This window comes from Haliotis asinina, chromosome 12 (assembly GCF_037392515.1).
Source record: "Haliotis asinina isolate JCU_RB_2024 chromosome 12, JCU_Hal_asi_v2, whole genome shotgun sequence".
Taxonomy (NCBI): domain Eukaryota; kingdom Metazoa; phylum Mollusca; class Gastropoda; order Lepetellida; family Haliotidae; genus Haliotis; species Haliotis asinina.
Genome location: NC_090291.1, coordinates 35,365,206 through 35,392,937, shown reverse-complemented (window position 1 = coordinate 35,392,937; position 27,732 = coordinate 35,365,206). Strand labels below are relative to the sequence as shown.

General features: G+C 42.5%; 1 protein-coding gene across 4 annotated transcripts in view; it reads left to right on the top strand.

Moving 5' to 3' along the window:
- The window catches only part of LOC137257601 (uncharacterized), a 118,692-nt gene that overhangs the window by 73,439 nt on the left and 17,521 nt on the right, over positions 1 to 27,732 (top strand). For all 4 annotated transcript variants that reach the window (XM_067794923.1, XM_067794921.1, XM_067794922.1 and 1 more), the window contains exons 3-8: positions 14,525 to 14,630; positions 14,936 to 16,324; positions 18,275 to 18,417; positions 18,841 to 18,951; positions 19,413 to 19,514; positions 24,301 to 24,406. In XM_067794923.1, coding sequence (XP_067651024.1) covers positions 14,540 to 14,630; positions 14,936 to 16,324; positions 18,275 to 18,417; positions 18,841 to 18,951; positions 19,413 to 19,514; positions 24,301 to 24,406 — 1,942 coding nt within the window. In that variant the 5' untranslated portion in view covers positions 14,525 to 14,539. The remainder of the gene's footprint in view (positions 1 to 14,524; positions 14,631 to 14,935; positions 16,325 to 18,274; positions 18,418 to 18,840; positions 18,952 to 19,412; positions 19,515 to 24,300; positions 24,407 to 27,732) is intronic.

Sequence of the window (27,732 nt, the reverse complement as noted above, 5' to 3'; positions counted from 1 at the left end):
ACGACGAAAACGGTTTTCTGATTAAATATCAGTCTGTTGCAATACCAGACTTAAGAACGCGTTAACGTGAATATTTGGCGTTTAAATATCGCAGCCGGCGAATATCCTGGTTAGAATTGGTCTTCAGTTACCAATGCTTGTCGTAAGACATTGAAACTTGGTTGACACATGTCATCGTATCTCAGTTGCGTAGAACGATGCTCATGCTGTTGAACAGTGGATGGTCTGGTCCAGATTCGACCGCCTGCATAAAGCTGGAATATTTTTGAGTGCGGCGTAAAAGTAAACTCACTCACCCAGTAGTTGCCATGTCGCAGTTCTATACCTTATTACACTATGTAGTAGATGCTTTTATCATATTCAACAAGCCGACAATGCTTGTCATAATAGGCGACTAACGGGATCGGGTGGTCAGGCTCGCTGACTTTCTTGACACAAGTCATCGGTCCCATTTGCACAGATCGATGCTCATGCTGTTGATCACTAGATTGTCTGGTCCAAACTCGATTGTTTACAGACCGCCACCATATAGCTGGAAGATTCAGCAACCCATGCTTGCCATAAAAGGCGAGTCTGCTTGTCGTAAGAGGCGACTAACGGGATCAGGTGGTCAGGCTCGCTGGCTTGGTTGACACATGTCATCGGTTCCCAATTGTGCAGATCGATGCTCATGCTGTTGATCACTGGATTGTCTGGTCCAAACTCGATTATTAACAGACCGCCACCATATAGCTTGAAGTGTGTCGTAAAACTAAACTCACATATTCACTCATATCCAACACCTACAAACAACTGTAACGTAAACACTTATGTTAAAGAATGTAAAATTGGCTAATTTGTAAACAGCGCTTCTTTACAGCTGTGCGAATTCACATTAGGCAGTTCAAAGGCATTGGTAGTCACGCAGCATTGTAAGGTCAATGACAATCAGAACTCATTTAGCCTGTACCAGTGCTCCGTGATTATTTGATCATATACTGACGAAAACAAATAACTCACTTGGCCACAGAACATTCTTTCAGAATTTCACAAACAGTGCAATACAAAGCTTGCGAAGAAAGAGGGAAAATAGCCAATAAGCTATTTAGCCTTCATGTGTCCCTTTACATGTTTCCCTCAGTATATTATATACTAATATGGAATATTAATGGAATATTCACACGAAGAACTACACGGAATGTTTGTGTTTTCTGTAAACTTTCACATTATTGTGTTTTATCAATCGCAGAGTGACACTCTGTTGAAAGTACATACTTTTATTATTAGAAAAACAATTGTTGATCATTGTGTCATGTACTCGGAATCAAGTTTATTAGATCTGTACGTGTTTGTATTGTGGCGTAGCCTTTGGATATTAGTACCAGGTCAGATGTAGTGCGTATACTTACCTTGAGGTCGGATGTGTTGTTTACACAGTCTTTGTCAAATATGTGTATACGTCCGTTGGTCAGATACATTGTGTCCAACCCTTTGATCAAATGTATTGTCAAGCCAATTGTTCGTATATGTTCTAGACACCAGCTTCACAGATTGGTCAGGTACAATATGTATGTTCTTTATTAACAGCGGGCACGAGGCTCCAAAGGAGTGATTTGTAATGTGAATTTGGGTTTTATTCACTTCCAAGATTATCCTATTTATATATCGACTTGTTAGAGAGAGGGGTGGAGTTGAGCGTATGAGAGACAGGAGACACACGAGCGCCAGGTAGATGACATGTACCATGCTTTAATGTGATTTGGTACACTGATCCGAGGACCGAACCACCATAAGCCGCTCACAGGTAATACGTTCTGTCCATTAAACCACTCACATCAGATTTTATATACTCTTCAAAAAGAAGGGGATAATGAAATTTCAATATGGATAGGAAGTGTAAACGTTAACGAATGTTTCAAGGACAGACATCTTATGAACGCACCACCATTTCCCTCTATTACCAACCCTAAACACAACGCATGATATGCACGTGCACAACGCAGTAGCCCCACGTACACGTGCATGGGGTCCCATTCTTGATTTTGACGTTTTTTCAAGAATTTCGAGAAATCACTTAAAACATAAATTTTGACTCTCATCTTGCACCACACATTTGTTAGTGTTTGTTTCTAGTCCTTTGTTTTAAAATGAAAATTTCATGCCATATACCAATCATCTTTCAACAGCAACTACATTCCAAATAACTATGGCTGTCAGGAAGTGCAAATGGTGATGCACTCTCAAAACATTCAATAATATCATATCAACATTGATTGACTCCGATAAATCTACTAAATATTTTTAATTGTAAATAAAAAAAATGTAGATCCCCTATGTCAGGTGTAAGTGACCAAACTTTTTCAGTGTACGCCCCTCGTTATTGGCTAGTAGTGTTTGACACAGTGCTGTATATCGTAGTCAGATAGATCAGTAACGTCCCCTTGGTCAGATAGATCAGTCACGTAACGTTGATCAGAAAGATCAGTTACGTCCCTTTGGTCAGATAGATCAGTCACGTAACCTTGATTAGAAAGAACAGTTACGTCCCCTTGGTCAGATAGATCAGTCACGTAGCCTTGATTAGAAAGATCAGTTACGTCCCCTTGGTTAGATAGATCAGTAACGTAGCCTTGATCAGAAAGATCAGTTACGTCCCCTTGTTTTGGTACGTCTCCTTTGTAGGATCGATCAGTTACGCCCCTTTGTTCAGATATTGCGTTTACGTTTAACTACGGTGAACACATCGACTCTGAAGCTTCATGCCTGCATTTACAGGCACATCTACAACATGAACGTCCTCTATGGTACTGGAATCCGGCTCTGGGAGTCTTAGCTGACGATACTTTAACCCAACAAAGAACCCGGCAATTATCTGGACAATTATCCGAGGTGTGATTAACTGGGACGGTGGCACCAACACACCGCCATCGACTTCTTTGTGCTCCTGTCTCCATCACCCCACAGACGATAATAGCGTACAAGCGACGATCTGGTAATTAGTTCAGGTGTAAGCCCCGACCGCTGCTCTACAAAAGATTCTTTATTTTTGATGGCAGTTGAAGACATTTTGGCAGCACCAAGGGCATTTGATACGCTCTGGCCTCAGTCCGGCTGCCACGTTCTGCTAACTCCCTCGTAGACGCCGCGACAGAGACGATGCCGAACAACCAAGGATCCCATTAATGATTCACCACGTTTCACACAACGTCAGTTGTACGACTCCGCGTACGACGATCATTTCCTTCCAGACAGAAGGACGATGTAGTGACAACTGTCTGCAGACAACTGTCTGCATATTGGAGCTAATGAGGAAGACGCAGAACAATTGAGATCTGAGATCAAAGCCTGAGTTGGATGTAGTAAGCGATAGAGGGTCAAGCCTGTTTGTTCATTTTATCTCCCTTTGGTCAGTGCCACAATTGACCTAAGGGCGGTCTTACTATCATTGAAGTACTCACATGTATTCCTTGTGTGATGTTCTCAGACAACACACTGTGAGATCCTCACATGCTACCATTTTTAGGTTTCCAGTCGTGAAGACGTTTGGTAAATGCACCAAAATGTACATTTCCCCATATCTTTATCCTAAAGTAAACTGCAAACATTCAGCGTTTCTATTTCAGTCCATACTTTCCAACTTGCTCTTACCAAATTATTTCGGGAATGTTGAGTAGCCAAGTGGTTAAAGCGTCCGGTCGGCCAAGACCCAGGTTCGATTCCCCACATGACACGGTGATATTGCTGAAATAGAACTAAAAACACTCTAATGCTGCGGCAAGTGCCACAGATTGCATCTGACATAATTCAGTGTGTCTTCAAGTCGATTTCTGGTTGTTTCCTATTTGAAAGTCATCTCGTTTTCGAGAACTCCAAACACTATCAGCAGATTTCTATTGCATTGACTGCTGTGATACCAGCGGATTGGTCGCATACTGAAAGCACTGTGTTTCAAGAGGCTCTGCTCCACTAGAGGATACAATGGAAACTGCCCAAACCGGCATCTGTCCAATCCGGTAAGCTGCCAACATTGGCATAAAATCTCAGTCCCATCGGTGGTTTGTACATTTATCATCAGCTCTACAAGCCGGCACATTGTCTGTACCGGATTAATTCTTCAATCCCAATGTGTGCCGGTTGAGACAGCTTCAACTGCACTATCATATGCACTTTGGATCATTGTCTCCTTCCATGACTTGGAATATGGAGTCTACAACCATATACACTCTGTTTAGACATAGGCACGTGTTCGTCCAGCATGCGCAGTGAAGGGGTACCCGGAAGGATAAGATGGCATTGTGTTCATTGTGCCTTTTGTGACTAGTGCATCTGCAGTTTGGATTGCATGTTTGGCAGCTGTGATCAAGAACTTGGATGCACTTTGATGCAGAGTAACATCTATCCTCTGAAATGAAAATATTTATTAAAATCCTGTTAATTCATCTTACAGTGTGATAGAAACTAGTCAAGAGACTGCAGTAATTTTGGACTTGCGAACTATGACAGACTTAGTCATGCTTAACTGGATGCATGTTAAGTCTTTGAATGTCATTTAGAAGTGAAAATACATAAGAATGAAGATTTTTATGGATATCAATTTCTTTATGAAGAAGTTGATATCCATAAAAATCTTCATTCTTATGGATGCATGTTGTTTAGGGTCAATGGCATGCGACATGTACCTGATTCACATACGGAGTTAATAATGTAACGCTTTCGGCATGCGTTAGGGTATGGATGTTAGCACTTTGAATATAGTCTCATATACATCACTGGTGCATGACGGTTGTATGTGTATTTCCGAACACAGCAACGCACAGCTACCGTGTTGTGTGACCATGTTAGAAGAATCCGTACAATCAGCATCAGTAAGGAAGTGACTGAAACGCGCCTCAGGATATATATGATCGACCCTCAGATACATACGCACGTAGAAACTACTTGCATATCATGAACATACAGGCGCTAAGTTTGTAAAAAATACAGTCTATCAATTTCAGGTCTAGCCTTGCTCCAAAGCTGCTCTGAAATCTAGGCCCATGGATATATAGTAATATTATCCTGTAAAGAGGGCTGTAGAGATACGCGGATAGTAGGAGGCTAGTCTGTTACAGGGACAATGTGCTCTGTTTATTTGTATTATTTAATAATTATCATTAAACTATTAATTACAACCTTAGAGACTTGAGTAAGTCTAGTTTAGAATCTGCCATGTGTCCTACTTCATCTTACGATTTCTGCTAACCGCGGACATAATGTGCAGCTGTGATAATTGACGATAATTGGTAGGTAATATAACATTAGTCCCACTTACTTGCACACGCCATAAAATGCCACTATATGAAACACCATGTCCTTGACGGGATGATAAGCAACAGCTGACATGATAGCATAAGAGTACACCATGTTATAGCACTGAAGTGTTGAACTTTTCGTCATCAATCACCCACGTCAAGCTGCGTCCGTCTCGTGGGTCTGTGTCGTCATGCATATACACTCGTATACCGCAGGATGAGAATCTGTGCCACGTTGGTCGTGTCACTTTCCTCGTCTCACAAGGCCATGAATGGCGGATTGCCATGACATCCTTACTGGAGTGCTGATGCATAATATGACGATACCGTTACTCATCATCAACATCATCATCATCATCATCATCATCATCGCAACAGGATTCTGTCGGTCTCATAATTAAATTAATCTAGTCTCAAAATTTAATCAGAGCCCATAAGTATTGATTAGAGTTCACACAGTCCAGTTCAAACCTTTATTGGATTCCATTTTTGAAAGTACATTTTAAAGGATTTGAGTGCCTGGCTGTCCGTATAGAACATTCGTGCTTGGGGACGGTAGAATTCAAGTCTCTGAGAAGAACATGTATACAAAAACTGTTCCTAAATTAAAGTTTAAAAATAAGCTCAGATGAACTAGCTCAGAGGCTTTGTCCTTTTTCAGAAACCGTGGTAATCTACACTTGCCACATTTTCTTGACGTACTTGTCTTTCTTCGATATATTGGTATCATGGCCTGCACGGGTGTATGACAGACCAAAACGGACTATGACACACAATAACAAAACGCATCAGATAGGACGGGTTGTTTAAGTTTCAACGTTGCCGATCTAATGACTTGATACTGATCATGATAATAAACGATGCAAGGTTTCTTGGACAATGGTAATAATTTGATTTGCGAATCAAGGATATGGAGCAATCGACATCGTCCATGAGGTATTATCCATGCAACATCACTCCCACGTTTTAAAAATATCAGCATGCATATTATGCATGCTATGCGTATGTTCAGTGTTCACAGGTCGGGACAGAAGTTGTGGAAGTGAACTGTTGAGGTCTCATGTCATGTTGCTGCAACTTGTAACTGCTTTTGGTGCGGTGGGGTAGCCTAGTTGTTAAATTGTTCGCTTGTCACGCCAAAGACCCCGGGTTCGATTCTTGAGATATTGCTGCAATATTGCTAAAAGCGGCGTAACACCCAACACGCTCACAGTACTTATGTAAGATATAACGGTTCATGTTTTGTACTGTTCATGTACAACACTGAGAGCTGAAGATTATCGAGCTAATGCTATTGTTTGTAATACATCGTCATGGCGTTACTGAAAAATCAATTCTTGTTTGACAATATAGCTTCGACTTGAACCGACTGAACCATGATGCCAGCACACCCTTTTCTTGGTGCTTGAAGTTTGGTTCATATCATGGTGCAAATGCACTTAAACTGTCGAAGTCAATTTGTAAAGATGCTTTTGATTAGGTGCATACGTCATTTTATCCACAGTTGCCAACTGGCAACCGACGGGATCAAAGACCGACGAGAGACAGGTTATTTAGACAAATATCTGAAAAACATGTCTTGATAAAGATGATGTTCGTTGCCGTTCGAGTTAAACCGATAATGACAACTGGTTGATAGTTTGATTAATCTTTGATGGTACCCACTCGTCAAAGAGAACAAAGGAAATAAAAAGCTTCATTTGAGTCGTAATTCCACGGCCGTACGCGGTGAAAACCACATTTGATTATATGACAATAAAGGTCTTGATCTAGTTTCCGGAAATCGTTAAGAGAAGCTGAAACAGATATCGTTTGGATCTAATTATTTAGCTGGAAGTGAAACATTTATAAAAAAATATCTTTCTGTGCTAGAATTCCTAGTACGGTGACGAGTCGGCGCAAGCACTACGAGCGCATTGTTGTTGGCACAATAGACGTTGATTAAAACCGAGTTAAGGTGTGGAGTTTCTTGATTATTTAAGCAAATGCTGAATATATATTTGAAACTCCGACAAATACGGGTTTTCGGGCCCTGTGAGTTGTGTCCAAGGGTTAACTGCTGATCGTGCGCACATTTCTTCTATCTTGTAATAATCGGTTTAGCAGCACCATGGCAGCACTAATTCGTGAACGATGAAAATGCCAGTGATTAATGTATAGTTAGTTCTTAATCTCATATGCTTGCTATAAAAGGCGACTATGCTTGTCGTAAGAGGCGACTAACGGGATCGGGTGGTCAGGCTCGCTGACTTGGTTGACACATGTCATCGGGTCCCCATTGCACAGATCGATGCTCATGTTGTTGATCACTGGATTGTCTGGTCCAGACTCGATTATTTACAGACCGCCGCCTCATAGCTGGAATATTGCTGAGTGCGGCGTAAAACTAAACTCCCTTACTCACACTTACGTAATCTCATATTGAATTGACAAGCCAGGGAAAAGCTCAAAACTGGTAATAATTGTCTGTAAACAAAATGAACAAGCCGATTGTCTTCCTGTTGCATTATTGTCCCTCAGTCTCTGAACCAGATTATTTGCCCCACTGCCTAGCGGTCTCTGCAGTGCTAAAGCCCTAAATGAAGTAAGTAGGATTCCCTCCGGTTCTATGGTAGGGTTGAAACGGAACAGTTCTTACAGCTCTACGATACGTATTACGGTACGATAAATATTACGGTACAAGGCCTTTGGTGCGGCTTGTGTCGGTTCAGTATATGAGATATGATCAGAATCCAGTAAACCGACAAGAATCAAACCGACATAGATTTTATCAAAATGATTCGATTTCTAGACTTTTTAGAAAAAGGTTTTGAAAGGTTAATGAAATGACAGACCGAAAAACGAAAATACGGTTTTTTTTCTTTTTATTGCATTACGGTATACCGAACCGACCAAATATCACGGTACTACTAATACCGCGCTAAACCGTGTCAGTGGTTCTTCTCTGTTCACTGGTGCTCCTTTTCAATTTAAGAGTCTGACTAAGACTTAGTACGTACGTACGTACGCTGCATACGTATTCGTGAAACACATGGTTTAGTCTTAAGTATCGCAGAACACACACACACACACACACACACACACACACACACACACATATATATATATATATATATACTTACATACATATTCCACACCCGTCCCAAAGGTGGAGGACAATTCATGTTACGGGGAAATAAGACTGGTTTCCCCTTATCATTGCGGTAGGGGTATGAGGCGCAACTGGCCTTGGGATGACATTCACAATGTATGCTGTATTGAAAAACGGTCCATGTAGATCATTGGGGATTTGTATTAATCCACTTGTTTTCCAACGCTGGCGTGTCTGTATTGTATCGAGACTGTCAGAATTAGACAGCACTGGTGACGCTTACAGTCGATTCGTCTTGTGTTAAATTTCAGCAAAAATCGATACGAATGCAAGAGATGGTGCAGTGCTTCAAATCGAGATGACTATTCACAAGACATTGACCATTGTTTTATATGTTTCTGGTTATTCTGGAAATGTTTTCTGTTAATGTCATCTATTGGCCTTGTTGTCCAGGTCTTTAAATCCATTGGCTGGTCATGCTCTAATACAACAGCCAAGGTCTGCCTCCCCTAAAGACAGAACACTGACTTATTCCGTGCTGGTAAAGCCAATGTGGATTCATGGAACGAAACACTTCGTGTCATTCATACTTGCGGCATTGTCCCATGAAATCGTGTTCGAGTGCAGGATACTTGTGTGCCCGATGTAGAATGTTCTCTCTGCTTGATTTCTAAAGTGGTATCCGGCAACTGGGAAGCAGCTCGCCACATCTCAGCTCCAAGTGCTGTCACCAGATTTATGCATTGCACTTATTGATTATGACAATCCCCGAGGATAAACATGCTTTTTGAAGCATCTCACTAGAGATATCCAGCGGACACGTTTTCAATGCTTATAGCTTCGGGAGACTTTGGGAAATGGGGTAATTGAAAGGCTCCAGATGTCTGCGTCTTTCAGTGGGGAGTTGATAGTGTTGTTTTCGACTGAGATTTTGAGGTTTTTGCCTAGGTTGCCGTGTAGGTAAACCTGTGAAGGAGTGGTCTGTGAAGGAGTGGTCTGTGAAGGAGTGGTCTGTGAAGGAGTGGTCTGTGAAGGAGTGCTTGTCAGAAGAGGCGTCTAGGTTCAGATGTTCAGACTCGCTTACTTGGTTGACACAGGTCATCGTATCCCAACGGCGTTGGTCGATGTTCCTGCTGTTGATTTTCTGGTCCAGACTCGATTATTTGCAGACCGTCGCCATATAGCTAGAATATTTCTAGGCGCGGTGTTAAACAACACGCAGCCCAACAAACAAAAACAAGACCGGTGGGCAGTATGGCAGCTTGATAGACACAACCTCTAGGTTCATTTAGTTAGAAAGAGACCTGAGTATATTCATTGAACATTGCTTACGCTGTCGTCACATGGGCGCACCCATCATCTTCTCTGGATTACACCATATCGCATAAAACTATTGACTGTTGTTGATGCTCACTAGCACGTACACATCGACATCTAAATTCCCAGCCACAGCCACATCTACAACCACACCCTCCACGCATAGCTGAAAAATTGCTGATACTGCGAATTGCAGGACCAGTTATATATTCATTCCACACAAAAAACATCATAAAAACACCAATGGTAAGGTTGTTGATTATGACAGCTGGGCCTGAATATGAATTCACATGAATTCTAATGATTTGTTAGGGGTACACACTGTAGTAAAGCTGTATAAACATACACGCGTATGTGTGGATGTATGGCAGAGATCTCTGCGCATAGTAAACAGACCTATGAAAATGAGGTGTAGAACAGGTCTTCAGCAGCCCATGCTTGCCATCAAAGGCGATTATGCTTGTTGTAAGGCGACTGACGGGATCGGGTAGTCAGGCTCGCTGACTAGGTTGACACATGTCGTCGGTTCCCAATTGCGTAGACCGATACCCAAGATGTTGACCGTTGGATTGTCCATTTCTGGTGTCCCAAGATATTGCTGGAATATTGCTAACAGCGGCGTAAAACTGAACGCACTCAGTCACCTTACGTCTGGATAGGACTTATGCTCGAAAGCTCTGCCGCCACTTCTGAAGCAGCGTGAATCACCATTTGTTTCCTTGGGTGATGGATCAGAAAATAGAAACTCAGAAAAACCATGCACGTTTCTGAAGTGTTTTGAGTAAGTTTAGTTTCACGCCGATTTGACAATATTTCGGCAATATCACGGCGGGGACACCACTTTGTACCCATCTGGAATCGAAACCGGGTCTTCGATGTGACGAGCGAACGCTTTAACCACTAGACTACCCTACCGTCCCTGAAGTGTGTGAGAACGTGGTGAAACCGGAGTAGATTGTAACAGCTTGCTTATGCTTATGAATGTTTATGAATGAAGAGTCCGTTGTACATGTGCACGGTATACTAGTATATCTCACAGCATGGAGACTTCCGTTTGGAATGTGGTACATACTACCGACTTCTGTGACCACGGTAAGCGCTAAGGTCATTTCTAATACCGCGGCATGCCTCCAAGTGTTCTTTACGTGACGTCACCGGGTTACCACTGCGCATGTGCTGTTTACTGTTGACATGCAGGCGATGGTACACCGTTGTAATAGCTACCATGATTGAATAGTCTCGTCAGAAGCTGTCGGAAATGTCAAACGGCAACTTCAAAGACTGGCTGTTAACTGCCGATTTGCTGTAGTGTGTGAAAGCATCAAGCCACGGCAGTTAATATGCCGAGCGGGATCGCTCCACTTGATGCTGCCTAGATGAACTTGTGACTCGGCTTTGGTCTTTTGTTTTACTTTCCTCATCTGGAAAATTTAAGTGAGTATGGTTTTACGCCGCTTCTAGCAATATTCGAGCACCATTACGGCGGGGAACACCAGAAATGGGCTTTACACATTGTAGCCATTTGGGGAATCGAACCCGGGCTTTCGACGTGACGAGAGGATGCTTTGACCCCTAGGCTACCTGCTGCCCCCTTAACTTTTGAAACCGTACAAACCTTTCAACTTTCCAAGTAGCGTTGCGTTTAGGTCACTCTTGCATTGTGATTCGATCTGATATATATAGCGGAGTAAATATGTCGTATATCTCTATCTTGAATGTGTATGGGTTTATTTTCACTCTGTAAATGTTGGAGAAGGCATACATTCTGTTTAGGTATCAAATGTTATTTCGAGGCACGGCGTCCAGTATCGAAGGCGCCGCAATTCTGTATACAGAGTACTGTCCCTTAGTCGCACCAGAAACTTATGACCAAAATGCAGTAAATAATCCTGACAGTTTCTGAGTTCAGATCCACATTTGTGCTCCTTAGTTTCGAGACGGTTTTACATTTGTTACACCTATCAATATTTCATTTAGCCATACCTAGTTTGGCTTATCCCAGATTTGTTTTCCACTGGTGAGGTGGGTGAGTCAGTTTAGTTTTACAACAATATTCCAGTAATATCACCTCGGGGGACACCAGAAATGGGCTTCACACACTGTACCATGGAGGGAAATCGAACCGTGACGAACGAACGCTTTAACCGTTATGCTATCCGTCCCCACCCCTGGTGTAAATCCAACATATTCGTCACTTTAGACTGACTTGACAGTGCAGACATAATAAATAAACAATATGTAAATATGAAAGGTCACTGCCACAGAACACCCAAACATCCAATTTGGACTGTGACCAAAAATAAATTCCATTTGGAGTAAAGGGCTAAAACGCTTTAAAATGAATCACACTGAACATCAGCGATGACACCAGATGTTCAGACCGTCGTTCAGTCGGATTTCTTCTGTATTCAGGCGTTCAGAAATCCCCTTGCCCGACGCCCAGGACAAGTCAGTTGTGCCCCAACACCATCTTTATTCTTCCATAATTCCGGTCATCATCATCATCATCATCATCATCATCATCATCATGTCATAAAAATCAGGGCAAGTGGAACGTTAGTCACTTTCTTAAAATCACTTGCCCTGTGGCAAGTGGCTCAAAGCATTTTGAACCCCATTGTAATGCTATACTTGTCTTTCTGTGTCTTCCTTCAAGGAACACATTGACACTCATCACTAGTGATGAAACATGTAGCTACTTAAAGTGGCGTTTTGTCTCTGAATACATAGAATTTTGTTTGTGAAAAACAACCCAATTAAACTGAAAAGGCGGCACAGGGAGACCCTGAACCTGAGGAAATCTAGACTCTGCTCCATACAGGGCTATAGCATTGCAGGGAGAGCCAGACACTGTAGGAAATAATGTGGTTCAGGGACTGTGAGTCAGGCTAGTAGCTGCTCTTAAGTACTTTGCACGGGCAAATCATGCCTATAAAACAGCTGATAGCAACTGAGACAAAGTAGGACTATCCTGTCTGTAATTCAGATACATCACTTTATCACCGTTCGGGATACACCGACGTGTTTGACACATGTTTTTGGCTAGTCTCACAGTCCTGAACCACGTTATTTCCCCGACGGCCGAGCCCTCCCTGCAAAGCTGAAGCACCAAATGAGGCAAGTCTAGATTTTCTCAGGTGCTGAATTACCCATCTGACTGGAGTTCCTTTTCAGTTTATAGGTCTGTGTATTACTATCACAGTGATATTTTTCTCGTCACAGTATAACTGAAATTTCGCCGATGTGCCGAAAAATGTCGGCCACTCACCCATTCAACCACTCACTCACCCACTCACCCATTCAACCACTCACTCACCCATTCAAACACTCACTCACCCATTCAACCACTCACTCACCCATTCAACCATTCAACCACTCACTCACCCATTCAACCACTCACTCACTCACTCATTCACTCACTCACTCAGAGACTTAGCAACCAAGCTGAAGTCTATGTCCTCTGTTTACAAGCCTCTGATTCCACGTACTGACACCGAGTAAACACCTATGCATGTGCAATATTCCACGGCAACACTCGAGCTTTTAGTATCAGATTGAATTAACTGGCAAATAACAAATGTATGAGTTATTCGACAATGTAAATAACATTCTATTAACGACCTTGTATTGCATCTATTTTGATGTAAATGTATTGAGTTTTTGTACGCCAACACGTGTTACACGCATGTTATGATAATTACTGATAGGAATATGCATTTAACAACACAACAGAAAGTACACACTTATTGGGATCACCGTATTCATAGATCGATGTAAACAAACACCCATGGACACGGAAAAGGGACGACATGAAAGTACAAATGTTCCTCTGTTTATTTCCAGTATTTCAACCACAATGCAATTCATGCCTTGTGAAGCTACCTAGAAAAGTACTTGTACTTCTATGTCGTCCCGACCCGTGAAGGTCCGGTGTCGAATAGGCCTTCAGCAACCCACGCTTGCCATAAAGGGCGACTATGCTTGTCGTAAGAGACGACTAACGGGATCGGGTGGCCAGGCTCGCTGACTTGGTTGACACGTCATCAGTTCCCAGTTGCGCAGGTCTATGCTGATGCTGTTGATCACTGGATTGTCTGGTCCAGACACGATTGTTTACAGACCGCCGCCATATAGCTGGAATATTGCTGAGTATGGCGTAAAACAAACCTCCCTCACTGCATTTCTCTCTTATTCGTTTGCTTGAGTAAGTATTAAATTGGAAAACACAGCATGTGAGTTTGCCGGGGTGGTGCGTCTGTATCTCTCTCTTTGGATTCGTTGGTTTGGTTCGCAGTAGTAAACTGGTTAGTTAGATATCATTGAGATTCGCATGCTGTGGGTGGACTAGAGAATCAGACATTATCTGTCCCTAAGGGTATTCTTGGGCGTCCAGGTAGCACAGTTGTTAAAGCGTTCGTTGAACCTGGATACGATTTCCCCAATGGGTACAGAATGTGAAACCCATCTCTGGTGACCCCACCATGATATTGCTGGAATGTGGATAAAAGCCTTTCAAACTAGACTCACGCACTCACTCTTGGGTCAAGGTGGCTCGTTTTGCTAAGATCCGAATTCGATCCTCAGACCTGGTAGGGTGTTGCTGAAATGGTGTTGTAGGATTACTGCAAGCCTAAATTTCACTGTTCCTCCTACAGTCATAAGTACCTGTGACTAAATAAATCTGAACGCATCTTCAAGTAGTCACACTGAGAGTTGTCAGTGCAAATGATTCTTTTTAAGCCTATTCTTAAGTGCCTGTGTGAAAGTCTGCATATTAACTCAAGAAAATTTCTACTCATTCTCAACTAATTACATCTTTATATAATTAATATTTCCTTTTTTGCAGAAACGAGTCTGTGCGATGGAAGCGTGTATACTGTTTGTCTTGGTGACTGTGATTGGTCAATCGCTGTGCCAGTTTCAAAATCAGCCAAATAACGGACAGGTTGGAAGTAAGTGTAATTATTTTTTTAAACATGTAGATAGATTTTCTGACTGAAATGGTGGGAGACAGCACACGAAACAGGGACTGTCAGTATTGACAGAGGTGGCATCTTCACGATTCTGTTACTTCCTGGTGACATACTCATAATACTTTCTGCGAACAGAGACAATTTTCGACAGTATCTTGTCATTGCACAAACTAAGACGAGCTCAATTTACAGACGAGATTGAATCATTTCCACCTTGTATTTGATCTCTGAAAGATTTCAGATGAAAATTTCACTTCTCACGTAATTCGTGTGCTACATTTCAGATCAGAACGGAAATTATTTAAATGTCAATGCTGGAAATGCTGGTAACCAAGGCAACCAGTGGAATAATGTCCCGCGGCAACAGGGTCAGCAACAGCAGAACCTCGTGAAACAGTTCAACCAGAACTCTGATCAGTTTGCTCAGCAGAACCTGGCAGGGGCTGCAGCATGGCCCCAGAACAACAACAACAACAACAACAACAACAACAACAACAATAGAAACTTTAACAATAACCAACAAATTCATACGGGAGTACTTGGGGGGCAAGTAGTAGGGAACAACCCAAACCAAGGAAATATTCAAAATGTAGCATCCAATCAAAATCAGTTTAATGCGGGTCAGGGTGTTCATGGTCACAAGGAACAGGATCCTGTGGTCCAACCTGGATCGAGTAACATCCAGGCTCGAGTTCAGAACGAGGCTCATGTATATCCACCTCAGGCTGTTGGTAATGGTGCTCAAGGTCAGCAGGTCAACCAGCAAAACAACCTCAATCAACAGAATCAGCAGAATCAAGGTAATCAGTTTATCCAAGGCAATCAGCTGAATCAATTCAATGCTGGTAATCAAGCCAATCAGCAGAATCAGGCCAGTTTGCAGGCTCAGGGTAATTCTCAGGTCAGAGAAGAAGTCAATGTCCCGCCCGTGCAGACAGCAGCGCCACCTATGCAGCAAGACGCGGGTCAAGGTCAGAATGACAGAAGAGCAGACGCCATAGCAGAGGATGACAGACAGAGGTCAGCAAGGTTGGAGCGTCCGGTTGAGACCGGAAGTGACAACAAGCAAAACATTGACAACGGAGATCAAAGGGGAATAATCCAAAACGTTGATGATGGAGGATACCACAACAACCCACAGCCCTTCAACGGTAACAACGGCGGAGGAGGGTATCAAAACTTCAACGGTGGAGGCATGAACATGAACGACCAAGGCAACAACTACCAGCGTCAGCAGCGTGAAATAGGAGGCATCAGACTAACATGGGACTGGAGCGACTTCGCCATCACCTTCGACGACTACGGTGGTGCGGAGATGAAGGTACGGCGCGCTCCACACTCCACCACCGGCGAGCCATGGCCCTTACCTCAATACTACGTCAAGAAGGAGAAGAGGGTCTACAAACTCGACAAAGACCTGTTCACGTTCAAGGTCGTCGGGGAGACTTGTGACATCATCCAGGACGCTGTCGAAAGGTACCGAACGCGGGTTCTAGAGGATGCTGTTGAGGACATGTATGACAATCTGCAGAACGCTCCCGGCACCAACATCGACGACCCATCCTTGAAGTACGACAAAGACATGTATACAAAGGCTCACGTCATCGCCAAAGTCGACATCAAGATTCGAAAGCCTTGTCAGAAGTTCCCCTCGGTCGACTCCGATGAATCTTGTAAGTTTTTCAAACATTTTCATTTTTAAAGTGTTATTTGAAAGTAATGGTAATAGTAAGAAATAAGAAAACATAACAATCACATTCATTCGTCAGGTGTAAGTATGGTTTTACGACGCATGGGGTCAGCAGAAACGTGTGCTAGTGTACCTTTCATGGGGAATTCAACTCGCGTCTTATTGGCAATGGTAGAACGCCTTAACAAAAATGCTCTCCGGTGTCTTCCAGAACATCTAAGTTTTGACATTATCACTGAATATTCACTATACAGAATATGCATGTTAAATGCTAGTCAAGAATTGCAGTAAGCACACTGATGAAATACGCCGCTCTGAAAACCGAATGCCACATTCTCGTTGTTTTATGATATGGCTTAAGTGTATGAAATATTTTCGATGTGAACACGGCTTGATTATTGCTGCATATCCTTCCGTAACAAAATAATCCCCCCGTTCTCCATGTTTCATTTTCATCTCTGTTACTGATGCTCACACGAGGCTTTTGAGCTCAAACATCCAGGTCCCTCTACAGCCCAGTCGGTGTTTGAGGAAAATATCAAAGAGCTTGACACCAGAATGTCATATTTGTTGTAGAGCCGAGTAGCAGCAGAGGTCATCCGGCTGTAATGGAATAGCTCACCAGGCGCAGCGATACAATAACCCTTCATGTTATATGTGAATGCGCCATGTTGTAAAGATAGTCCCTTAGAAACGGAATGAAATTAGCACGTTCGTCAAGTGCAGTAGACGCGCCAGTGGAGAGTTATGAAGCGGTTTGATAGATTGATCTCTCTTGAATATATCTGATCGCTTCTTTTGTTGAGGAGATCTGTTATTACACGCATGATGCCGTTATGTAGTCTTGCGATCAACGCGTTTTACGTTGTTTATGAACACAGAGACTGAGACTTTATTCTTTATTGATCTTCTTTGGAACTTCTTACGCTTTAAAGTTTGTTTATTTCTTACTTGCAATGATACGTTCTTATACGTCTTTGTTCACCGATCGATGAAGCAACATGATATATGATAGATGGATGGATAGATTGATTTACGTCCACCTGAACCAAATACCAGCGCTATACTTACTGTGATCATGTTTTCCGTTAATGGGGCGGTTGGGTGGTCATGTCGATAGCCCGGGTTCAAATCGCCACATGGATACAATGAGTGAAACGTCTGGGATATTGTTGGGACATTGTTAAAAGCCCAATAAAACCCGTCTTCTTACACAGCATTTGACACTTTGCTAGATATGAAGTCTTGGCAGATGTCAAGTCTTAGAATTAAGGTACCCTTTACGGATACCTTGAGGAGTCCGGGTATCCTGTAGTTGCGTGTATCCACTTAAAGATACCCAGATGCGTTTCGGGTACGTATCTCGTGGAAACAACGCTTTGTGTCGTAACCCATCTCCATAACGGTGTAAAATGGTGATCGGATGGAAACACATGCATTATCAGCACCACGGGACAATTATAGTTTCAGACGAATCAACCAGCATTATTCCTAGCCCGCGTGACATTTTATAGATACCTAGAATGCTTTGATTGCGATGTTAAACAACATTCACTCACCTTTGCAAAAACTATGTTAAAACGTCACTCATAGATATGCCCACTAGTTACAATGATTGATAGTTTCGATAATTATCTATCCCTATTCTACCTAGATATGACATATTAAGTCTCTTTATTTCAGCTCAGGGGCGGTGGGGTAGCCTAGTTGGGTACAGGAGCGGTGGGGTGGCCTAGTGGGTACAGGGGCCGTGGGGTAGCATAGCGGGTACAGCGTGGCCAAGTTCTGGTATTTCACTGACTATTTCAACTCGTCTGTTGATCACTGGATTGTATGGTCCAGGAACTATTATGTTACAGATCGCCACCTTTTAGCTGGAATATTGCTGAGTGCGTCATGAAACAAAACTCACTCACTTCAATTTTTATTTCAGATGATCTGGTTGTAAAGAAAGCACGTGCGTTCATCTGGGCCAATGAGGTTTGGGGGGCGCTGCGCGGCCTCGAGACGTTCAGCCACATCGTCTGGCGGGGACTCGATGGCGAGGACCCAGATGACCGAGCCAAAAATGCTAATGTAAATATTACTTATGTTTTACTGTATTGTTGTAAAGGAGATTTCGATTCTGGTGAATAAATTGCCTTGCCTTTGTTGATCATAAGTCAAAACTTTGAGGAACTGACACATTTGTGACGCCATCTTTCGTGATGATGGTAAAATATTACTGAAATGAAAACGTTTATCTGTAAATCCTCAGGCCAATATACAAATCCATATAAGCACAGTGTGAACGTTATACCAAACACAAATATTTAACGATATATAGTCACAAGCACATCAGTTCATGCCAACTGTTTTCTGTTTTCATAAACAAGTAATAAGTAATGTGAGAAATACTTAAAATTAACTTCAGTGCATTAGTGATAAAAATTACCGACAAATATATTTTTCTTAAGAAATGTGTGATCAATGCATATAAGACGCCTCTCCTTGTTTCAGCTGTTCGTGAAGGAGACTGTGATTAGTGATTACCCGAGATTCCCACACAGGGGTATTCTGGTGGATTCCTCTAGGCATTTCTTCTTCAAAGAGACAATATTTGATATCTTGGTAAGAAAACGCTGTTCCCTCTCGTGCACGGTCAGAGTTAAAAAATACCCACCCATAAAGTATCTCTGTGACATATGAGCTTCCATACGGAACTACAAGCATAATGTTGTATTAAATAGTATTTTGTGAGTTAAGTAGTTATGGCAGCGGTGATGAGTAAATTGTGTATTGGTTTATCACAAAGGGGCTGTGCATGGTCTATTGTAAGCTATTAGTTGTTGCCTTGCCTGATGACATGTATATACGCGAAGGACAAGTGCCCAAATATTGCTAAAAGACTTTGGAGAAGAACCCAATCGCCACACTCACCATCAATATATTTTTAACGATGAGATGACTGACTGTGATTGTTGATGATTGACTGTGATTGTTGATGATTGACTGTGATTGTTGATGACTGACTGTGATTGTTGATGATTGACTGTGATTGTTGATGATTGACTGTGATTGTTCTCCACCAGGATGGGATGGAACAGAACAAGATGAACGTTCTGCACTGGCACATTGTTGATGACCAATCCTTCCCGTACCAGAGTGAAGTCTTCCCCGATCTCAGCCGCAAGGTATGTACTACCACAACCACTACCACTATCTCTACCATTATCACTACCACACCCACATTAACACTAAACTGTGAAGCAAGAATTGCTCTTCAGCAACCCATGCATGTCGTAAGAGGCGACTTACGGGATCGCGTGGTCAGGTCTGTACGTAGATCACTGCTCATGATGTTGATCACCGGATTGTCTGGTCAGGACACAATTATTTACAGAGTATTTCTTACTACTACTACTACTACTACTACTACTACTACTACTACTACTACTACTACTACTAGTGGCTGCAGGGGTACCTTTCATTTTGAACGCATCCGCAGTTTCGCTCTATGGGTGCCAATGTTCTCTGATAACGGTTCGAACCCGACATTTAGCCTAGTGGTTAAAGCATTCGCCAGTCACGCTGGAGACCGGGTTCAATTCCTGCACAATGTGTGAAGCCCATTTGTGATGTCCACCGCCCTGGTATTACTGGAATATTGCTAAAAGCGGTGTAAAACTCACCCACTCACTGGTGATGGTGCATCGACTTGCTATTCATAATGGATCTTGTGTCTGGATCCGCGTGTTCGAATCCCAGTTTCAAATAGTTAGTGGTCCTCGATTTGTTCACACCATCTCATGTTTGATTCGTGTAAGTGGAAAAGTCAACACTGTGTCTGTTGGAGAGGGTTCATTTTGAACATTACACTTAACGGACTAGATATAACTGAAATAATTGGCATTTAAACACTTCTCGCTGTCCTAGCCAGTCATATGCATAATGACCATCAGTGTGAAGGTTAATATTAACTCCCATTCTTTAACATTCCACCAAGGTTACCTTAGTGACTTACGATCACGTCAGTGTTTGGTGAAAGGAGGCCCTGGTCCTAATTCAGTATGATTCAATTTCCACTCCCCACAACACAGTCATGAGTGGATTTTTGCCTCAATTTTTACTCATTTCTTTACAACAAATTCGCTTCCAGTTTGGAGACATTACTGTTTCCATTCTAATTTCCTGGTTGTATCCGTGCTACTATGGCTGCAGAACCACCATTCATAAAATGTGATGCTCTGTAAAATTTCATCTCCGTTTCCTGTTTCGTTTTTATCCAAGTTTCGATTTTGAATGTTTTAGTTAGACCCGTAGCGGATTTAGATTGATCTGCCATGGAAGCCCAAACTCGACATTTTCCTGAATGAGCCTGCTAAGATTGATGTCTGTGTTTTTTCCTAGCTGTTTGGGATCTTTTTGCCCACCAAGGGGCGTGACTTTGATTGATTTATGCCAAGTGAAATAAGCACTATTCCCTAATCAGGTGACTTGAACTCTTGTTTGTTAAACATTGTGGAGAAGTGATCATTATGTCTTCTCGTTGCCTTCGTTTTAGCAGATCCGGATTCAACATTTAAACGTTTTTTCACATGGACATTTCAAGATCGGGTGAATTAGTGTAAAAACTCCAAACGCAAAACAAACTACTCTCAGACCAAAATCCCCGTATTTTGGAAAAGAAAATTTACGAGACTTTAATAAATGCTATTTCAGCCAGTATGGCTTGCTACACATTCTGGCAGATCTGTGATCGTAGTGCTGAAAAAAGGAGATTATTTGAAATTACTTTTATCAAAGCGATGCCTATTTTGTGTGTAGTGTGCGTAAAAAAATAAGCAAAGTCAATAAAGGTAGTATTTTTTTTCTCTGGACTAACATCCAGCCACCTTCTTCGAACTTTATAATGGTTCAGTAGTCGATCTTAATTCTTTGGGTTGTTGGTAACGATGCGTGCAACGCGGTGAGCGAAAGAAGGGAAATGCTGAAACTTTGTTTTGATTTTACTTAAAATAAGCACTCTTACTTGACTATTCGTTATGGTCATCCCTAGATGTTAAGCTGCAGCAGATCACTGGATTGTCTGGACCAGATACGATTATTTACAGACCGCCGTCATTTAGCCTGAATGTTGCTGAGTGTGATGGAAAACGAAACGTACCCACACCCACTAAGGGGCAATGGGGTACAGTGTGTGAAGCCCATTTCTGGTCTTCCCTGCCGTGATATTGCTGGAATGTTGCTAAACGCGGCGTAAAACCCCACTCAACCACTTCTCATACAAGTAAACTACCGTTAGAGGTAGCCCTTACTAATAGAATAGCGCCCAATCAATCAGAAGGCGACTTTTATGTTTGAGGTAAAATAATAAAGGATGTACACAAAATCTGATTAAATAACTGATTGACCTGAGTCTTTTACACTACAGCAGTCTTAGTATTTTTCACTTGAAGCATGTGGTCGTATTTTTTATAAGAGGGTACTTGAGAACACAAGTGAATATAAATGTAGAACAGGGTTATCTTATCAGTGAAATTCGGTTACAAGATGTTGAAAATCCAGAACTATTTTACCTCCGCGTCTCAGAAGAAACCAATAAATATTATTTCTATAAAATGGAATCAACACCCGGTGTCATCCCTGACCCGTGAAGGTCCCCGGGTAGAATAGGCCTTCAGCAACCCATGCTTGCCATAAAAGGCGACTATGCTTGTCGTAAGAGACGACAAACGGGATCGGGTGGTCAGAATCGCTGACTTGGTTGATACATGTCATCAGTTCCCAATTGCTCAGATCGATGCTCATGTTGATCACTGGATTGTCTGGTCCAGACTCGATTATTTACAGACCGCCGTCATACAGCTGCAATATTGCTGAGTGCGGAGTAAAACTAAACTCACTCACTCTTGTATGAGGAAACGATCAGGTTCTGCGAATAATCGAGACTGGTACGTCTTGGCCCGGTAGAAGAGTGGTTAAAGCGTTCACTCGTCAAGCTGAAGACCCAGGTTCAAATCTCCACTTTAGTACAAATGTGTGTAGCCAATTTCTGGTGTCCCCTGTCGTGATATTGCTGGGATGTTGCTTAAAACTCTCTCACTCAAGTTGGCGTTGACACCCTGTAAGCGTCGTGGAAATAAAACATACCACAGTCCATATCTCTTTTGCAGACTAAAACGCGTTTTTACTTCAGCCCCATATATTATTGCGCAAAATGAGCAGCTTGACAGATATCTTGATGTTTATATCGGTTGTTCCACAGAAAACATCTGCGTACATTTCTTTCGAAGCTCTTTAAGACAAAATAATGGCGGACTCACAAGAAATAAGAGCAGAGTATGGAAAATGACCGTATATGGCAAATTAACTGGGTCAAATTAGATCGTGGTGAAACTGACTCTCTCCCAGGAGGTCTCCTTCGCTGGTAGTGACGTCGGCTTCTAACATGACATTTCTCCATTGCTGCGACCCTTGGGCGTCATGGAGAATCCGTGTGGTCACATGGGGATTGTTTATTTCGCGAAAACTATCGTTTTCTGGATATCACGCATAATACACTATCACTTAGTCTTTGAATATGTCATTTTGATAGCAACAAAGATACCATTTAAGTTAAAAAGGATCCCCTTGAGATGGGAAATTCTGAACCTGAGGAAATCGAGACTTGCTACATGTTAGGCTTATAGCGTTGCAAGAAAGGGAAAATAACGTGGTTCAGGGACTGTGAAGTCAGCAAGAAGGTGCAGGATGTTTTGTTTCGGAACGTATTTTGTTTAGTAATAAAAGGGGGCAGCTGGGTAGCAAAGTGGTTAAAGCGTTCTAAGGTCCAGGTTGATTCCCCACATGAGTACAATGTGTGAAGCCCATTTTTAGTGTCCCCAACCGTGATGTAGCTGAAATATTGCTAAAAGCGTCGTAAAACTATACTCACTCACTCAGTAATAACAAAAGTCCACAAGTTCCTTACCCAAGCTTACTTCCGGTACTTATTTCCCGTTAGAAGCGTATATTCAGGAACCAGTTGTGGTTCCAAATAGCTCGACAGTCAAACATGACTTTACTCGACCACACACCCTCACACGAAAATGTTCGCCTGTTGAGATATAGTCTAAAAGTGGTCTCACTATTTCTGGAATAAGATCCGAGAAGGAACGAATATTGGAATAATCGTTGTTCTAAATCAGTCGGGAAAAGGCTTAAACCAGAAAATGCCCGGATGTCCCGTTGTGGTACATGTTTTCCGTGGCGGCCATTATAGTGAATATCCATTATGTTGAACGATTGGACTTTTTATTCTTTCATGTTGAACCACGACTAGCTGGGAACAATGAATTTTGGCTTAAGTACGCCATTTCCTTGACACGCGCCATTTCTACACCTTATAAAATTTGATAACATTCCTCGCCTGGAGCCCACAACCCTTTAAGACCTTTGTAAAAATTGTTTTAATCACTTGAGGTGTTGTGGGCTAATGCAGCGAAATGGGCTCATCTCCATTTGAAGAAATGTGTCTCCCTTTTTAATCTCCGTGGATAGTCCAAACTCGACCGAGAAACGCAAGGCGATATTTCCCAGTGGAGGGGCATGGGCTTTCCTTAAGCCTTCAGTTGCTGGTACCGTTAGTGATAGTCGTGTTTTATGACTTGAGCTGTTTGTTCATCCAGACTTGCATTTTCTTTCATGCTTTTTGTGGAAGACAGTCTTAGACCATGCAATTGACTTCAACTGTTTCTCAACGCCGATCCCAGACATGACTGCCTCGGAATCGATACCGAAATTATTGCCAATAGTTACCGTGTAGGTTAAGTGTTTGGCCAGTAATTGGATTCTATTGTGTCTCATTGTGTTGTCCTCTGTTGTGTTGTGTTGAGTTGATTGCTTGCTGTAATACAATCACGCAGACAGCTCCAGACAGTTTTCTCCTTTTTCTTGTTTTTCTGCCAAATAATAGGTATTTGGTTTTTGTGTTTTCAGGGTGCGTTCCATCCGACTTTTGTATACACCCAGAAGGACATCGCGGAAATTATCGACTATGCCCGATTCCGAGGAATTCGAGTTATGCCCGAGTTCGACACACCAGGTAGGTCTTTCGGTGATGTGAAGAATGGGTATAAAATAAGAAGTCTGAATTGTTGAATTTTGAGATGTTTTGGGATTGTTTCTTGTTGGTTTATTATGAAGGATCACAATGGCATCTTGAGTTATTAAGAAGGACCACCTTGACTCCTTTGTCGATGATTACAGGAGGCTCATATTCACGTGTCAGTAATGTCACGCGAAGATCTGCTGAGTCTCTGCTGCAGACGCATGACGTTCCGATTGACGGATATATCGCAGCGAACACGGACTGAAATAGATTGAAATGACGTCATTGGCTCCGGAATATATCGTGGATGTCCAGTTGGCGATCACAGTCGGAAGATGGTGATAATGGTGTATGTGCGAACTGAGACTGGTCACACGACACCACGACCAAGTCGCCAGCTGAAACTAAATGCCATGCTGCCACAATGGCATTGAGCATGGATCGGATCATGTCAGTTTAATCACTCCCGTTCAATAAGCGCTTGACAAAGACAGATCGGCTTGACGTTCGTTTTCTCGATGCTGACCGGGGGCCACCGTGGCTAACGTATCCTGGAGCTGGTTGACCAACAGAGATGACCACACAGAGATATCTGCTCTTCGCCACGGTAAATGGTTTATACAACCACCCGTGCAATTAGCGGCTAAAGCATAAGAGGTACAGCCGTTATACAGTCTCTTCCATCGACAGAAGTCGAATTGAGACCTTCCTCTTTGGTCCGACACAGTGGGATTAGTAATGAGAGGACTCACGCTCTTCGTCATAATCGCGATATCCTAGCATCATCATGTCCGATCTCGGTACTTATTCAGTGAGTTGTATGTATTTTTAATAGGATGTTGTCTCATTGGTCCTATTGGTAAACGATTATAATTGTTCGGGGTGAGCAGTACAAACATGTGCACAAATTTGTTGGAAAACGTGCTGCGTCATGTTAGTTATGTCTTCATGTCTCGCACCATATGTAACTCGAATCCGTCACTATATATTGTCGTTATGGAATAATCTCGTATGCAGAAGCTGATATGAATGCATGCTATAACAACAGATGGAAAGAGATAAAACAATCCCGTTGGACTTCCCCGCGATGACGGATTTCACTTTCAGGTGTGCCTGTGCCATCATAGTCATGACAACGAGTAATCGTTTCTTAGTGATACTTGCAAAATGTCTTAACTCGTCGTTTTGGAGAGTTACGTACCCCTATTGTATCAGGATTCGCTAATGCGGTTCCTACTTTCACATTCTTGATGATAGGTTAGTCAGTATAAATAATACCGTGTTTATGTTACAATTATATGTGAAAAGCGATATGAAACACTTGCACACTAATACAACATTTCTGCTTAAACCAACCCCATTATACCATTCTCTATATCGAACCACCATGGGTTCATCAAGCCTATGTTTCTGTTGGTAGACACTAGAAACTGGGTTTCACCGCGAACGTTGAGGCATTTGTCAGCTTGAGGGAAATAGTTTCTCTAGGACATTTAGATTACCCTCGCTTTTCTTTACTTTTCGACAGCAGACTCTGCCCTCGTGCACAGAAGACTTGATTCAAACTTACCATGGCGTATTTAGTTTATACCAAGTCAGCAAATCCGCTGTGGTGACCTTGAATTCCTTCTTGTACAAGTGTGTGTTGAGCGGCTGGTGCGGGGACCTGAATTTTGGCAAATTGACTGTGCAGTCACCAATTTTCAGTTATCCTTACATGTAATATTCACCTCTATTAACACATACACGTGCAAAGAGAAGGCAGCTATTCACCCATAACACGCACGCACGCACACGTAGGAAATTGCATCGAACATTTTATTTATTTTATACATATTTTATGGTCCCAAAGACAGAATGATTGTGCAAAATCGCCGCACTCACGGTCGCCTTCTCCATATTGAAACTGATTATTGTTAGTGATACGACACATTTGGAAATGTCCTTCGCCGCTCACCCTTTGAAAGTAACTTTTGTATCCCTGATCAAACAACTTTCGAGATACGGTCAGATGACGCTTTCTGAAATCTTCACAGAAACATTTCAGATAGTCCTTTGAGCCTTTCCCCCATTTTCGACTGATTGGCCGTGATGTGGAGGGAGCAGTATAGCTGAAACCTGCATTCAACCATACCATTAAAAGGATCATCTGTTGTGGGAAGCGGGATTCCAGTCAATGTGATAATGGATAGTCTGCTGACAGAACATTAAAAACATTTTAATACAAGAAATAGCATGATCGTTCTTACAGGAGTTCAGTAAATTCGAACATTGCAATTCGGTCACACCAGCGTATTAACCGTCGAGAAGGGTCCGTCCTGTATTGACTCACTGATTGGCTGTTGTTTAAGGCCGCACTCAGCAATATTCCAGCTATATGGCGTCGAGCCTGGACCAGACAATCCAGTGTTCAACAGCATGAACATCGATCTCCGCAGTTGTGATACGATGACATGTGTCAGCCAAGTCAGCGAGCCTGATCACCCGATCCTGCCAATCGCCTCTTAAGACAGACATGAGTTACTGAAGGTCAATTCTTACCCGGATCTTCACGGGTGGGTCCGTTTTTGGAAGACAGTGAAAACATATGTCAAAGTTTATTTTCTTCTGAAATTGGGGGAAGTCATCGCAAACTGACCTATGCTGTTGAGTATACCTGATCGAAGAAGCGCGCTGCTCACCCCGCTATAACGCGATAGGTGTGACTGGAGTCTCCTGGGGCATGTAAAACTTCTGCTATCAACTGGTACGAGCGGAGGCCACCGTACGCAGTTTTATGGGACAAACATGCTACCAAATTGTTAGTGAGATTGCAGTGGGGCAATAAAAGAAGACTATCTAGTCTCGTAACGCCATGTGCTAACCTTCAGCGCCCTGGTTTAAAAAGTCGATGAGAGTTTTATGAAGCTGTCTGTCTCCCGGCCAGGACGCTGAGTCTGTGTGGACTAGCAGACCATCGGCAGATTGTCACATGGGGACGATCAGTCATCCGTCAGACACGGAGCATCAGCTGGATGAAGACAGCAAAGAGCGAATTTATGTAAACATTGCGTCGAAGGGAAGGGAAAATGATGTATTTAATAAACAGGAACCTCCCTCCGGGGACCTACTGAAAGGAACCCTGGCTCTCTGGTTGCACTTTATAATTAACAAGCCTGGGAAAAAACTCTATAGAAACGAATAATTTTTTTAACCCAGTTTAAATTTATTTTTTTTGTAGCTGATCAAGTTTTACTTCTTGGATTATATGCACTTATTTCCTCGGAAACCTTTACAAGTTCAGATTGACTTTAGTGATTTGGGAAGATGCGAGGCGAGTA